The sequence below is a fragment of the Elgaria multicarinata genome, chromosome 12 (assembly GCF_023053635.1).
Source record: "Elgaria multicarinata webbii isolate HBS135686 ecotype San Diego chromosome 12, rElgMul1.1.pri, whole genome shotgun sequence".
Lineage (NCBI taxonomy): Eukaryota > Metazoa > Chordata > Lepidosauria > Squamata > Anguidae > Elgaria > Elgaria multicarinata.
In genome coordinates, this window is record NC_086182.1 from 1,793,880 (window position 1) to 1,808,478 (window position 14,599).

Sequence of the window (14,599 nt, forward strand, 5' to 3'; positions counted from 1 at the left end):
CTTGGGTATCCAGCAAGTACTTTGTTCAGAGCTCAACCTTCCTCTGGTGGTGTTTGAGCTGAGCAGGAGGTCCGGATCAGCTAGAACTGAACAGCCAGCTTTATTTAAAAAGCAAACCCAATTCCCTTCACATAAAAAAAATTAGGCTATCAGAGAGACAGGGGCAAGCCACATGTTACACATGTGTAACAAAGCCCTAACAAACTTTCCTCATTTCCAAAGGTTCCTGGGAATGGGCTGATTACATTGGGAGGAGGAGGGGACTGTGTAATCCTTCCCACTTTGCCTCTGAACCTTCCTTCCACCCAGTTGCTTTTACCCCATTGCATTCTAGACTCATTTTTCCAAGTAAATGTGGATCTGCAATGCTAGTAGAGGTAAAAGCAGTAGTGTTTGGGGTGTGTGGGGTAGTTGCTGGGTAAAAGTGACTGGCAGTCCTTGAGTTGCAGCTGTATAATATTCAGATCTTGGACCAGAGAGTTCTGGGTTCTGGTCCCAGCTCCTATTTGGTCAAGCTAGCCTTGGCCAGCTTTGTATGAATGCAAAAGGCTGTTGCTCCATGGCAAAGTGCCAGCAGAAGGTCACAGCTGAATTCTCAGGCAGCATCTCCAGTTGATCTTCGGTAGCAGGAAAAGACATTCCTCTGAGGCCTGAGAGCGCTGCTGGTGGTCACAGCAAATAGTCTTGGGCAGGCTAGCGGGACAGAGGGTCTGCCTCAGTAACAAGCAAACTTTGACTCTCTCTTGTTACAGGAAGAAGTTCTCAGAAGAAGCTTCCAGGACCTGGCCACAGAGGTCGGCCCACTTTATAAGAGGCTGGCACCCCAGGCCTACCAAAATCAGGTGCCAGGAATGCTCTTCCTATTATTTTGCTGTTGCTGTGATAATGATTGGAGCTCTCTCCCTTGTCAGATGCCAAGAGTCTGTCACCCTCTTCCACAAGCAGGAACCGGAACCCAGGAGGAGGCTCTGCAGTCCAAGGGCTGGGTGAAAAACTGCCTGTAGAGAGGTTCTGGATGCTGCTAGAGCAGGGAGCAGCTCTGTCATAGGGCCGTTGCTTTAGCTTTCTTCCATAGCGTCTGTTTGTCTGTGACAAGCTGGGAGAGGTGTTTGTAAAAATACAAAACCACCTGTTTGAGCCTACAGGAGAACATCCTGCAGGAACAAGAACGGCAGACATTTCTGCCCAAATGGCTGAGCTCTTGGTTGTTAGATAATAAGGGGGCCCCCTACATGTTCTGCCTGAGCTCTTTGTCTTCATGTCCTGCCCTTAGGTCAGATTATGGGATGGCTAGAAGAAGAGTCTTCCTGTGCTCTTCTTCTAGCAGCCACATCTTGGGCTGTTTTGAGTGGGTGATTCCAGCACAGCAGGCAGGATCCAGCAGGGAGCTACTGCTGACAGCGAGCACCCTTCCAGAAACTTGTGACCTGCCCCTTCCAGAAATGTGCGTTTCTGGTCATCTGGGTCCTGCCCCAGAAGTGCTACATCGCCGGCGGTGGTAGGGGTGTGCACATATGCCGCCGCCACTGGGGATAACCACATGCGCACTGGGAACAGGCAGTTCTTGCCGCCACCAGTAGGTCCCGTTGGATCCCACCCAAAGACTTTGATGAATTGCCAGTAGGTGGGTTGTATCCTGAGAGCGACAAATGAGGGACAAAGGCAATAGTTTGCTCACTCGCTCTCTTCTTCATGTGACAGGCCATTTCTTGATTTATGTTGTACATTTTAAACCCACTTTTCAGTGCAAAGAGCCCCAGGAATTTAATGTCCGTGTTGTTACGCACCCCTGTTCCTGTTCCAGCTGAGATAGGCAATATGTCCAAAAAGAGCCCCAAAGAGCTGTGAGCTCCCAGATCACCTTTAAATGAACTTACGACTGAACCAGGGCAACAATTCAAAAGCTGCTGCTACACTGCCACCACTTGCCCGGCTGCTCGTTGGCTACCACCTCTTCTTTGTTTCAGGGGTGTGGCCATGGGAAGCTTACGTTTCCAGGAGGAGGAGGAGGAGGAGGAGGAGCAGGGATTGCCCAGGGAGGCCCCTGCCCCGTGACTTCTGCTGCTATGAATGCCAACACTTGCTCCTCTCTTCCTCCTGGGGGAAAAGAGTTCCCCACCACCCCACCCTCCTCCTATCTCTGGGGAAAGCAGCTCTGGGTGCTTTATTCCCACTGCTGTGAGATGAATGGGGAGAGGCGGAAACAGGCACAGCCCACAGCAGCGTTCCGTGTGCTGCTTGGCCACAGGCATATTGCGTACATTTGAAAGTGACCTCAACAGCATTGAGCCTCTCTCTTTTTTAATCTATGGGTGCTCCCAAATAGAGGGCTTCTAGGCTGCCAATCCAAATGCATTGTGCAGCGATTCCATCTTTTCCTCCTCAGCTGATTTTTTTTGTGGAAAGAAAAAGGCTGGAAGAAGCAGTGAGAAAACACGGCAGGGCTGCAAGAGGAAGACAACATCATTTGAACCTCCTTTAAAATTTCATGAATGAAGCAGGAGGATTGCATAATAAAATACTCACCTGGAAGCACTCTACATTTGTGTCATCCCTAAGAATACACTTACAAAATACATACTACAAATTTAAAGCAGTTCTAAGCTTATTGAACTGGGCAAGGTCCTCAGTCGGGTGGTGGCGGGCCAGCTCCAGACACTCTTGGATGAGACTGATTATCTGGATCCATTTCAGTCGGGTTTCAGGCCAGGTTTTGGCACGGAAACAGCCTTGGTCGCCCTGTATGATGACCTATGTCGGGAGAAAGACAGGGGGAGTGTGACTCTGTTGATTCTCTTTGATCTCTCAGCGGCTTTCGATACCATCAACCATGGTATCCATCTGGAACGTCTGGCTGAGCTGGGAGTGGGGGGCACTGCACTGCAGTGGTTCCGCTCCTACTTAGCAGGACGGCTCCAGAAGGTGGTGCTTGGGGGACATTGCTCGGCCCCGTGGACTCTTCGGTATGGGGTTCCACAGGGGTCGGTCTTGTCCCCCATGCTGTTTAACATGTACATGAAACCGTTGGGTGCGGTCATCTGGAGTTTCGGAGTGCGCTGTCATCAGTACGCTGACGACACGCAGCTCTACTGCTCCTTTTCATCCTCATCAGGTGTGGCTGTGGATGTGCTGAACCGGTGCTTGGCTGCGACAATGGACTGGATGAGGGCTAATAAACTGAAACTCAATCCAGACAAGACTGAGATGCTGCTGGTGGGTGGTTCCTCTGATCGGATGGGGGGCGTTCAACCGGTTCTGGATGGGGTTGCACTCCCCCTGAAGGAGCAGGTTCGTAGCTTGGGGTTTCTCCTAGAACCATCTTTGTCACTTGAGGCTCAGACGGCCTCGGTGGCACGGAGTGCTTTCTACCAACTCCGGTTGGTGGCCCAGCTACGCCCCTATCTGGACAGCGATAACCTAGCTTCAGTTGTCCATACTTTGGTAACTTCCAAATTAGATTACTGCAATGCCCTCTACATGGGGCAGCCTTTGAAGACGGTCCGGAAGCTACAGCTTGTGCAAAATGCGGCGGCCAGATTGATAGCTGGAACAGGGAGGTTTGAGCATATAACACCGATTCTGGCCCACTTGCATTGGCTGCCTATACATTTCTGAGCCCAATTCAATGTGCTGGTTTTAACCTATAAAGCCCTACATGGCTTGGGAACACAATACCTGATGGAACGCCTCTCCCGACATGAACCTACCCGTACACTGCGCTCAACATCTAAGGTCCTCCTCTGAGTGCCTACTCCGAGGGAAGCTCGGAGGATGGCAACAAGGGAGAGGGCCTTTTCAGTGGTGGCCCCCCGACTGTGGAATGATCTTCCCAATGAGGCTCGCCTGGCGCCAACATTGTTATCTTTTCGGCGCCAGGTCAAGACTTTTCTCCCAGGCATTTTAACAGCATTTAACAACGTTAAGTTTGTTTTTAATGGACCTCAGAATCGTTGTTTTTAAATGGATACTGTTGTTTTTATACTGTTTTTTATGTTTTTTAAAATTTTGTATACTTTTAATGTTTACTATTTTTAATTGTTGTAAACCGCCCAGAGAGTTTCGGCTGTGGGGCGGTATATAAATGTAATAAAATAAAATAAATAAATAAATAAATAAATAAATTATTCAGTTGTGGTGCCAGGGAGTCAAAACCAACCTGAAACTGAACCAAACCTTTATTTTCCCCATCAGCTGGTTAGAACCAGACCCTTAATCCATCATTGCTATTGGAGGTTCAGGTGGCCTCTGTGGTGAAGAGTGCTTTCTACCTGCTTCGGTTGGTAGCCCAGTTGTGACCCTATGTAGATGGGGATAGCATAGCATTGGGCTGTCTTTGAAGACAGATTGGCAACTCTAGTCAGTGCAGAATTCAGCAGCCAGGTTGTTGACTGGGCCTAGGTGATGTGAACACATGAGCCTAGTTCTGGCTCGCCTGCACTGGTTGCTAGTTTGTTTCTGAGCCAAGTTCTAAGTGCTGGTTTTAACCTATAAAGCCCTACATGGCTTGGGACCCCAATACCTCAAAGGCTGCTTCTCCCCATATGAACCTGCCTGGTCCCTGAGGTCAGCTTCAGAGGCACTTCTCCGTGAAAGTTGTCCCGTGTTTATAGAAGGCTCTCTCCAAGGAAGCTCGTCTGGCACCAACCCTGTCCGCTTTTGGGCGCCACACAAGGAGATCCCAATTTTCCCAGGCGTTTGGACGCTAGCTACGGCCCCGTGGTTGTGGGCTGCTTTTGTGGTGTTCATTCTAGGCTGTGAGCAGGGGAGGATTTTGTGTATTTGTGGATGAACACTTTCATATAGTATCATTTTTAGATTATGTTTTTGTGGTATTTATTTGCATTTGTATTATTGTGCTGATTATGGCTTATATTGATTCCATGCCAGCACTACTATATTAATCATGGATTTATGTATTGTGTAAGTTACTTTCAGCCTGCTTTTTGCAGAAGGAAGTGATGTGTCAAATAAATAAATAAATAAATAATAACTTGAAAGTTTCAGCCGAAACTGAAACAGAACAGACTAAAATAGATTCAAATTACCAGTTTGAACTTGATTTAAAAAACAACAACACGCCCATGATATATCATGTTATGCTCACTGGCCCCTACCAGAAAGAATCATAAGTGTGTTAAACCAAAGATCCACCTGGTACAAAACTCACACATTGAATGAAAAAACAAACAAACAAAAACTGAGCCCGGGAATTGGTTTTCAGTACTCAACGGAGCCCACAGTCCGTCCACAAAAAAACATCATTGTGTGGTTGGGGGAGGGTTAATTTTGTTGGGAGCCAAAGATCTGGGATGGCAGCAGTCTAGGAGAGTTGGGAGGGAGCTGGTCAGTTCTTGTCTTGGACATCCCAGGCTCTTTGTGTTGTTACAACTCTAAACAGTTCGCTGTTCCCTCCCAAGGCACAGCTATAACGTGAGCTGCTTCTGTTCTTTTTAATTAGGTTACGAATGAGGATATAGCAATAGACTGTCGGCTTGGGCTGAAAGAGGGGAGGCCCTTCTCTGGGGTGACAGCATGCATGGACTTCTGTGCGCATGCTCACAAGGATCAACACAACCTTTATAACGGGTGCACAGTGGTAAGGCGTGGTTTTGCTCTGCTTCTTTTTAAAATCTTGCTGTGAAATGTTCCAGCCTGCGGGCGGGAGGGAGCTGTTTTAGTCTGTTGCAGCAAAAGCATCCAAGGGTCTTGTGGTACCTTAAAGACTAAAAGAAATATTTTGACAGAAGTTTTCAGTCCATTTCATCAGATGCCAACTATTGATAACACTTCAAGCATCTAATGAAGCGGACTGTAGTCCATGAAAGCTTCTGCCATAATAAATTCTCTTTAAAAGTTCTACAAGACTCTTTGTTATTGTTTTTCTGTGAAAGGTGTTCTTGTACTGAGTGAAAGAACACCCAGCTGGATGTTACCCAAGCAAACCACCTAGGCGGAGTTTCACTGTGTCTTTTTTTGGTTCCATTTCTATCTCACCTTTTCTCCAAAGAGCTCATGGTGGCTTACATGATCTTCCTTCTCTCCATTTTTTATCCTCACATCAACCCTGTGAGGTAGGTTAGGCTGAAAGTCAGTGACTGGCCCTAAGTCACAAAGTGAGCTTCACGGTTGTGTGGGGAATAGAACCTAGATCTCCAGAGTCCCAGTCCAACACTTTAATTAATACACCACACTGGCTCTCCAGTGTACATAAAACTAAGGGTATATTTACACCACAGATCGAAATGGATTTACTAGAAATTTACTCTCCCAAGGAACATTAGCAGTTGTAGTCCCCTGTGTATTTTTAAACATATTTCCCTCTCAGAAGATGCATTACTAAACACATTTTCTCTCAAAATGCAAATTTTGATATATTTGTTGAGCAAAGAATTGTGTTGAAACATTTGGAGAAGTGTGAAATCCAATGAAAAGTTATGTTCCAATCCACACTGGGCGATGCAGACAAGGACAGTTCATATCGGGATTTAAAGATCAAATTCTTCAAGCATCCTAGACTTGAATAAGATCTCCAGACGGTGGGTTTTTTGTTTTTTAGTGTTAATAGCAGCCTGTGTGGTGTGTGTGAGAAAGAATTCAAACAGGGCGATGGTCCCGGGTGGGAAGAACAGCATATTCCCCCTTGTTCATTTTGCCAGGACTCCCTGCCCCAGTACTTCAAGGATGGTGGTGGTTTTACCGGGAAAATAAAATCAGGGATGGTTTAAACCCCTCATAGAATCATAGAATAGCAGAGTTGGAAGGGGCCTACAAGGCCATCGAGTCCAACCCCCTGCTCAATGCAGGAATCCACCCTAAAGCATCCCTGACAGATGGCTGTCCGGCTGCCTCTTGAAGGCCTCGAGTGTGGGAGAGGCCACCACCTCCCGCCTTGCCCAGCAACACTCCACCTTGAATGGGAGTATTCATGGACTCTTGCGCTGGGACATAAACCAGCACACAAGCCTGTTCCTGCGCTCGAGGGGTCATTTGGAGCCCCCGCCCATCTGGAATTGCAAATCACCTTTGAAACGGAGAGGAGGCAGCACACAGGGCCTTGTTTTCAAAGGGTCTCCTGAATGTACACAAAGCCTTTGGCTGTGCCCAGAGCAGCTGTTAAGATCCTGGCCTTGCCTTCCTGTGAATGTGTTACGTTAGCTAACTGGCACCTGCCGTGACTTGTCTTTCCACTTCTTCAGGTGTGTACCTTGACAAAAGAAGACAATCGTACCACTGGGAAGATCCCTGAGGATGAACAACTGCATGTCCTTCCACTCTATAAAATGTCCACCACGGATGAGTTTGGCAGTGAGGAGAATCAAGCTGCGAAGGTGGGCAGTGGGGCAATCCAGGTGCTCACCTCCTTCCCCAGGGAGGTGAGGAAGCTTCCTGAGCCGGCTAAGTCTTGCAGGCAGAGGCAGCTGGAAGCCAGGAAGGCAGCTGCCGAGAAGAAGAAGATGCAGAAGGAGAAGCTGATTACACCTGAGAAAGTCAAGCAGGAGGTTCTTGAGATCCCAACACTCCCAACACAGAATGCAGGTGAGGGCATTATGGGGTGCAGAAGCTGAGGGCTGGCTGTCCCAGGCCATTCATTCGTTTGTTTGTTTGTTTTCAGGTTTTTTTTATCTCACTTTATATCGAATACATTGAACTAGATCAGTTAGGATGTGGAGGGACCCTTTCTTGGGTGGAGCAGCTCATCAGTGGTTTTTAAACTTCCCATTTCAGTGCTTTCTACATCTTGTTGCTTGCTGAGAGCACCTCCCAGGGAACCATGTACATTGCAAAGGATTCTGGGTCATCTTCTCAGGTGTCAGTCAGATTACTAGCCAGGCCTTTTGGGCCTCATCATTGCCTTGTTTGACCATCCTTGTTCAGAAGACACCTTAAACCACAGCTTTAACTATGGTGAACAAGGCCTTTTGCCTTATTCACTGTGATTAAAGCTGTGGTTGAAGGTGTCTTCTGAACAGAGCCAGCGTGTCCTCAAGAGCAAAACTTTTCAAGTGGTAGTACTCAAACCACCTGACATACTCTGAAGTACAACAGGTTGAAAAGCATTGCTCAAGAGCATACCGCTCGCACGCTCCATATTGTAGATTGGGGATGGTGAGCAAAGTAGTGAAAGGAAGCTTCTCCTTCACTCATCCCATTTGTATCCTACTCTTCCACCAAGGCTTTCAAGGCAGCATACATGTTTTTTCCCTCACTTGTTTACCTTCATGAGAACTTTGTGAGGTAGGCCAGGCTAAGAGATCATAGACAGAACCGCCCCTGCTGATTCTCTTGCGCCCTGCAGATTCTGTTACGCAAGCGATGGGGCCCGCCGATCCAACAGAGATTTAATGCTTCCCAGAGGAAGCCCTGAAACAAGCAGAAACACTCTTTTGTGGATCAGGACAGGTCAGCGGAGCTCCCTTATATGAGCTCTGCCAACTTGCTCCATTCCAGAAATGAGAGTTCCAGTTGCCCCTGGAAGCACTAAATCTCCATTCCGCTTGTGAGGCACAAGAGAATCAGTGGGGTCGGAAGCCCCCTGTTGGATTCTGCCCAGTGAGCTTGATGACTGAGCATGTCTTTCAACCTGGATTTCCCAAGTCCAAATGTCTGCACCAGACTGGCTTTCTCACTGAGGAACCTTTGTCCACTTGACTTCCTGGCTCTTATAGCAGAAATCAAATGGAGAAAGCTCATTCTCAGCACTGTGAGAGATCCCAGGACAAGGAGTGAATGGTTCCCCAGCCCCAGAATACCCATTTAGCCCTTTTAAAAATACAGTTACAGAGCATCACAACTTACTCCTCCCCACTTCAGTATCCTCCCCCACAGTATACTTTGAGGCAATTGGACGTAGCACTGTTGCTATTGTTACAGACTAGTGAGGAATATCCTGCAAAGGAAAATAACACGATTGGAATGTGCTTTGCAGAATCATGGAGTATTCCTTCCACGGCCCTCGGAGTCTGTGGGGCCAGAGATGTAACCAGAATGTAATGCTGGTGCAGCAACCTAAGTTAGTGAAACCTCGCTGTGCAAGTTCTTGCACAAGTCAGATGCATGGAAAGATGATCAGGATTCCCCAGCGTTCTCCTCAGAAACGGAAGGGTGGCAACATTTTATTTGCCTCTTAGGAGGAGGATGCAGATGACAGGTGGACCACAGTGGAAAGTTGACCCCTCCTCTTTTTTTTTTTTTTTTGGTTTTTAATTTTTTTATTTCAAATAATACCACTTAACATAACATACAAACTAATCAACGAATACAATCAAATACATAACAAATTACTTGAATATATAGATGTTAACTACTTATTATCCATAATCAATCAACATAATCCAACTAGTGCACCCCCTTCCCTTCGGGATCACTCCTGTTTCCAGAATCTTAGCACCTCTTCTGGTGGCGGATTTCCACTTCCCTTAGAAAACACGAAAGTTAGGAACTGTTTCCATATCACATCAAATTCATTTGTCTTTGCTATACCTCTTCTTACTTTAATATTACATGTCAATTTATCATTAATAGCAATATCCCAAACTTCTTGATACCATTCTTCAATATGATAATCCCCTTGAATCTTCCAGTTCCTAGATATAATTAACCTTGCAGCAGTCAGCAAATTTGTTATCAACTCCTTAGTTTCCTTTTTACACTTTAAATTTTCAAATAGTGAGAGTAATGCCACTCTTGGTGTTGCTTCAATCTTCATTCCAACTATTTCTTCAATCTCATTAAACACCATTTTCCACAATTTCTGCACAAATTTACATTCCCACCACATATGTAAATACATTCCCTTTCCCCCACAACCTCTCCAACAATTTGCTGAGTGCTGGTTGCTCATCTTATTTAATCTAACCGGAGTTAAATACCACCTCCAGATAATTTTATAATAATTCTCTTTTATTCTCACTGACATATTTTTCGACACTCTTTGTCTCCATAATCCTTCCCAACTCTGTTGCCCTATTTGTTCCTTCAAGTCTATCTCCCACACCATCTTTAAACTTCCCAACTCCCCTTCCCCGAGCATTATTCTATATATTTCACTCATTAATCCTTTTATTGGTTTATTTTCTCCCTTATCAATTTTCTTTTTTAATAATTAATTCCTCAAACTTCGTTAACTCTCTACAATCCCCATTATCTCTTAACCAATTTTTTGTCCAATATTCCCATTGTCTATAATTTAACCATGTTAATTTCTTTTCTTTTAACACCTCTTGTAATTCCTCTTTTGTTTTCATCCCGATTAACCAGCCCCTTAATTTCATTTTATTTTTCTCTGTTAAAATTTTATCCAAACTAATCTTTAAATTCTCGGGGAAATTCTTTAACATTATTACCCCCTCCTCAATGGAAGCCTTTCGCCCTGGCGCTGGTGCCAGGGACAGAGGGTCTGCTAGGGTCGGCCTCACCCCAGATTGAAGGAATGGCCTGGATCTCCAGCCGTTGTGTCAAAGAAGCGACAAGACTGTTTCTGTCACTAACATTGGTTCTTGTTCTGCGCCCACAGATCCGGCTCTGAGAAGCGGACTGTCACAGCAGTCAGTCAAACCTTCCGTCAAAGTGGAACCTCAGAACCATTACAACACGTTCAAATACAATGGCAACGCTGTGGTGGAAAGCTATTCGGTGCTTGGAAACTGCAGACCCTCAGACCCCTACAGCATGAACAGTGTTTACTCTTACCATTCCTACTATGCACAACCTAATCTGCCTTCCATGAATGGGTTGCATTCAAAGTTCTCTCTTCCATCCTTCGGGTATTACGGATTTTCCAGCAATCATGTGTTCCACTCCCAGTTTTTGAATTACGGCGACACAAGTAGTGCACCTTGGACAAACAGCAGCTATGAGAAAAAGCCCGATGTTCAAATGTTGCAAGATAACTTGAGCCATGCTTACAGGAATTCTGAACTCGGGGATGAGATCCCAGCCACTGTACGAAACAAAAACCACCATGGGCGCACCTATGAGAGAGCCAACAGACATGCAGGTAAGGCCACACCTGTGCCCCAGAGGTGTAACTCAGTCCCAGCAGACGCACTGTCATTTTCACAAAACACAAACTGTTTCAACAGCCGAACAATCAAGCAAGAGCCAGTGGACTCCTTGTCGCACATGGAGTCTATTCAGAAGGCAGCTGCTGTCAATGGCCAAAATCCAAACCTGAACTCAACTGATTTGTCCAGGTTGTCTCAGCATGGAGGCCTAGAGCAGCAATGGAGCCCTCAAAAAATCAACAGAAATGAGTCGCCTTCTGACAGGACTAGTCATGCTGCGAGCCTGTGGAACATGTTTACCCCCAGTGACAATGTCAGTGTGCTCAATGCAAACGTGCAGAAGAAACCGAGTTTGTTTGGTTCCCATTCCAATGCTACCAGGTTGCCACAGTCCCACCTACTGGAGAAACAGTGGAATTTATTTCCTGGAGAAGGGCGGCCACTGCCACCTAGCCCTGACATGCTGGGAAAAACGTGGAGCCCTTGCAAAGTCAACGAAAGCTCTTCAGCCTTTCCAGCAAATTCAAACCTTCAGGAGAACCCCTGGAGCTTTGGGCAGCTGAACTTCGGTTCCAACAAGGGAAGCTCCAGGCTTCAAGATGAGCTTTGGAGTTCTGCCAAAGTAGATGACAGAAGGACTCCAACACCGGGCACAGGATTACACAGTAGACCGTGGACTTCCTTTGGCTCATTGCCCACTATGGCCTCAGGTGTGTGCGGGGAGAAGCCATTCACTTCCTTGAAAGGAGAAGGTAGTGCAATGCTGCTGGCTGCTGGCCACCAAGAGAGACCATGGGACTCCTTCAGTTTGGATGACAGCATGGAAGACACACCCGACAAGAACATCAAGGAGGAGGAGGAAGATGAGGAAGAGGAAGAGGTATGGTCAGACAGCGAACACAACTTTCTAGATGAAAACATTGGTGGGGTGGCAGTGGCTCCAGCCCATGGCTCCATCCTCATAGAGTGTGCAAGGCGGGAATTGCATGCAACCACCCCACTGAAGAAGCCCAACCGGTGCCACCCCACACGCATCTCTCTGGTGTTCTACCAGCATAAGAATTTGAATCAGCCCAACCATGGACTTGCCCTTTGGGAAGCCAAAATGAAACAGCTGGCGGAGAGAGCCCGGGCAAGGCAGGAGGAAGCAGCCAGACTTGGCCTTCAGCAGGACATCAAAACCTTTGGCAAGAAGCGGAAATGGGGAGGCAGTTTGGCCACGGAGCCCCAACACAAGGAGAAGAAGGACTGCGTGCCGACGCGGCAGGCCTTGGCCATCCCAACAAACTCTGCTATCACTGTGTCCTCTTATGCCTATACCAAGGTAACTGGACCATACAGTCGCTGGATGTGAGAAGACTATAGCTCACCTGTGGCCATCTTACCTCAAAGTCTGCAGCACTGGAATGCAGTGCTGGTTTGTGGTGCTTTTTTCTAGCAGGTGTCAAAGAGGAATACGAAACCAAGCCGAGTGTGACATTTCAATATCTGCACTGGGGAACTGAGCGAAAGAAACGTACTGCTATTAACATTTTGCAGTAACCTAATATTTATATCTCTGCATTTTTAATCTGTATATCATAATAATGACAAGAGAAATTTGTAGTGTCCTTTCACAAATGAGAGCTTTTTAATTCCATTTCATATTATATATATATATATATATATATATATATATATATATATGAGATTTTTAACAAAAAATATTTAAACTCTGAAGCAGGTGAAATGACAAAAGGCAAAACAAAAAAAACCCAACCCCATCCCACACTAAACCAATTAAAAAACTGCACCATTACACCATGATAGGGTTGGTAGGAATCTCATCTTGGAGCCCTCGCAGAAACATGTGCTTTCAGTCAAAGATACTGTTTGAATGAAATGGGGTGCATCATGTGCTGCCTGCTGGTTTCTTGCAGATCCCGTAGATCTCTGTGGAAAGAGGAAGGGCTGGTAGAAATTTATGTGCAGGAGTCAAGAGACCGCAGATGAGCATCAGCTTCCTGCTCAGTGGATTTAAATAGAGTTGAAAATGGAATCTGATGCTGTTCTTAACTCTTGTGCCTCTTAAAACAGGGGGAGCCCCCCCCACCTAACAGAATAGATTGAGCCCTCAGGGTAAAAGCAGTAAAAAAATAAAATAACAGGTGATGTTTGCATGTCTGTTTCAATCCACAACACAAGTAGAACCTCACTAAGGCATCTCAGAGCAGTCCCAGCCCTGCACCAACTTTTGAACATTAGCATTTGATCCATTTGCTCTGAGCCTGTGCGCTCCCTTTAAGCAATTTCAAAGTAGATGGAAAGTAAAGGAAAGAACAGAATTGGTATTGTTTATGAGACCACCAGTGGTTACATTTTTATTTAAAGGCAAGCTATTGAACCAAACTCCAGGCAAGAGAAAAAGGAAAGATGCATGGTGTATTTAAAATTAAGCTTTCTCTATCAACAGTTTCAGCATTTATCTTAAATAATGTATTCAGTGAATCTGATTAATTTCATGCAGAGAACGAAGTTAGGGAAAGAACTGAGAAAAAACGGCCTCAGAGAGAAAGAGAAAAAAGAAGAGAGATGGAATTGGAGGTGAGGAGAAATCCAGGTAGAAGAAAGCCTGTAAAAAACAAAGTTTCAAAGGTGTTGAGTTGGGTTGCAATTAATAATGTTTATGCTCCCTGTAAGCTTGCAATACAATGTAACCAATCACACTAATTGCCTTAAATAAGAGACAAGCCTGGCTTGAAAATTTGGGACAACTATTCACATCTGTTTTGTACCCTTCTATTCTGTAACAATGAAAGATAAACAATGCTGAAAAATAAGAATCCCAGATTGAGAAACCACCACACTAATTCTCCGGTGCAGAGTCGAATAAAAAGGCAGGACTTGGCACTGCACTTTCCACTGGTGCACGCTTACCAAATTGAAATGTCCACTCCTACCCCTTACAAATGGACATTGCAATGAAATCAGTTTATTGTAATTTTATTTTACTTTTCTGATGCCAATGTTTACTACAGCACAGCTGGTGCTTTTAAAACTGTGCATCTTAGCATTTAAAAACAACCTACCCTTCTCAATCATGCAAATTGTCTTGAAAACAATGGATTCATGTAAGTGGCTACATGTCTCTGAAGACAGATCTCCCTTTGACTGAAGTGTTAGATAGCGAAATGACCACGGGGACATCCTCCCCAGATCAGGGTGGAATTCACTCCAACTGAGAATCCTCATACCACTTAAACCACATCAAAACCAGTTTGGGCTATCATTGCTTTGTATCAATGGAACATGACTGAATGACAGAAGTTTAAGGTATTCTATTGCATGGCATGTGCAAGAGGAAGTTTGGGTGTATGGTTCTCCTCCATATTGTATTTTACTTGGAAAATGCTGAGCTAAATAATTAAGTTCCTGCTGGACTTTACATGCTCCCATTGAATCTGTTGGGAAAATCTCCCTTGACTTCATTAAGGATGGAATCTTCCAACCTGGAGGCAGCACCTGCAAAACATCTCCACACTTTGAAATGGGTGCCATCTTCAGATTGGTTTGTGGCAACTCTTGTGACAATAGTAAGAATATTTTGCCATCTTTTA

General features: G+C 45.6%; 1 protein-coding gene across 2 annotated transcripts in view; it reads left to right on the top strand.

Annotated features, from left to right (window-relative positions):
• TET3 (tet methylcytosine dioxygenase 3) overlaps positions 1 to 12,623 on the top strand; it is a 75,159-nt gene extending 62,536 nt beyond the window's left edge. For both annotated transcript variants that reach the window (XM_063138824.1, XM_063138825.1), the window contains 4 exons: positions 753 to 842; positions 5,459 to 5,596; positions 7,197 to 7,536; positions 10,514 to 12,623. In XM_063138824.1, the coding sequence (XP_062994894.1) occupies positions 753 to 842; positions 5,459 to 5,596; positions 7,197 to 7,536; positions 10,514 to 12,357 (2,412 nt within the window). In that variant the 3' untranslated portion in view covers positions 12,358 to 12,623. The remainder of the gene's footprint in view (positions 1 to 752; positions 843 to 5,458; positions 5,597 to 7,196; positions 7,537 to 10,513) is intronic.
• The last annotated feature ends 1,976 nt before the right edge of the window (positions 12,624 to 14,599 follow it).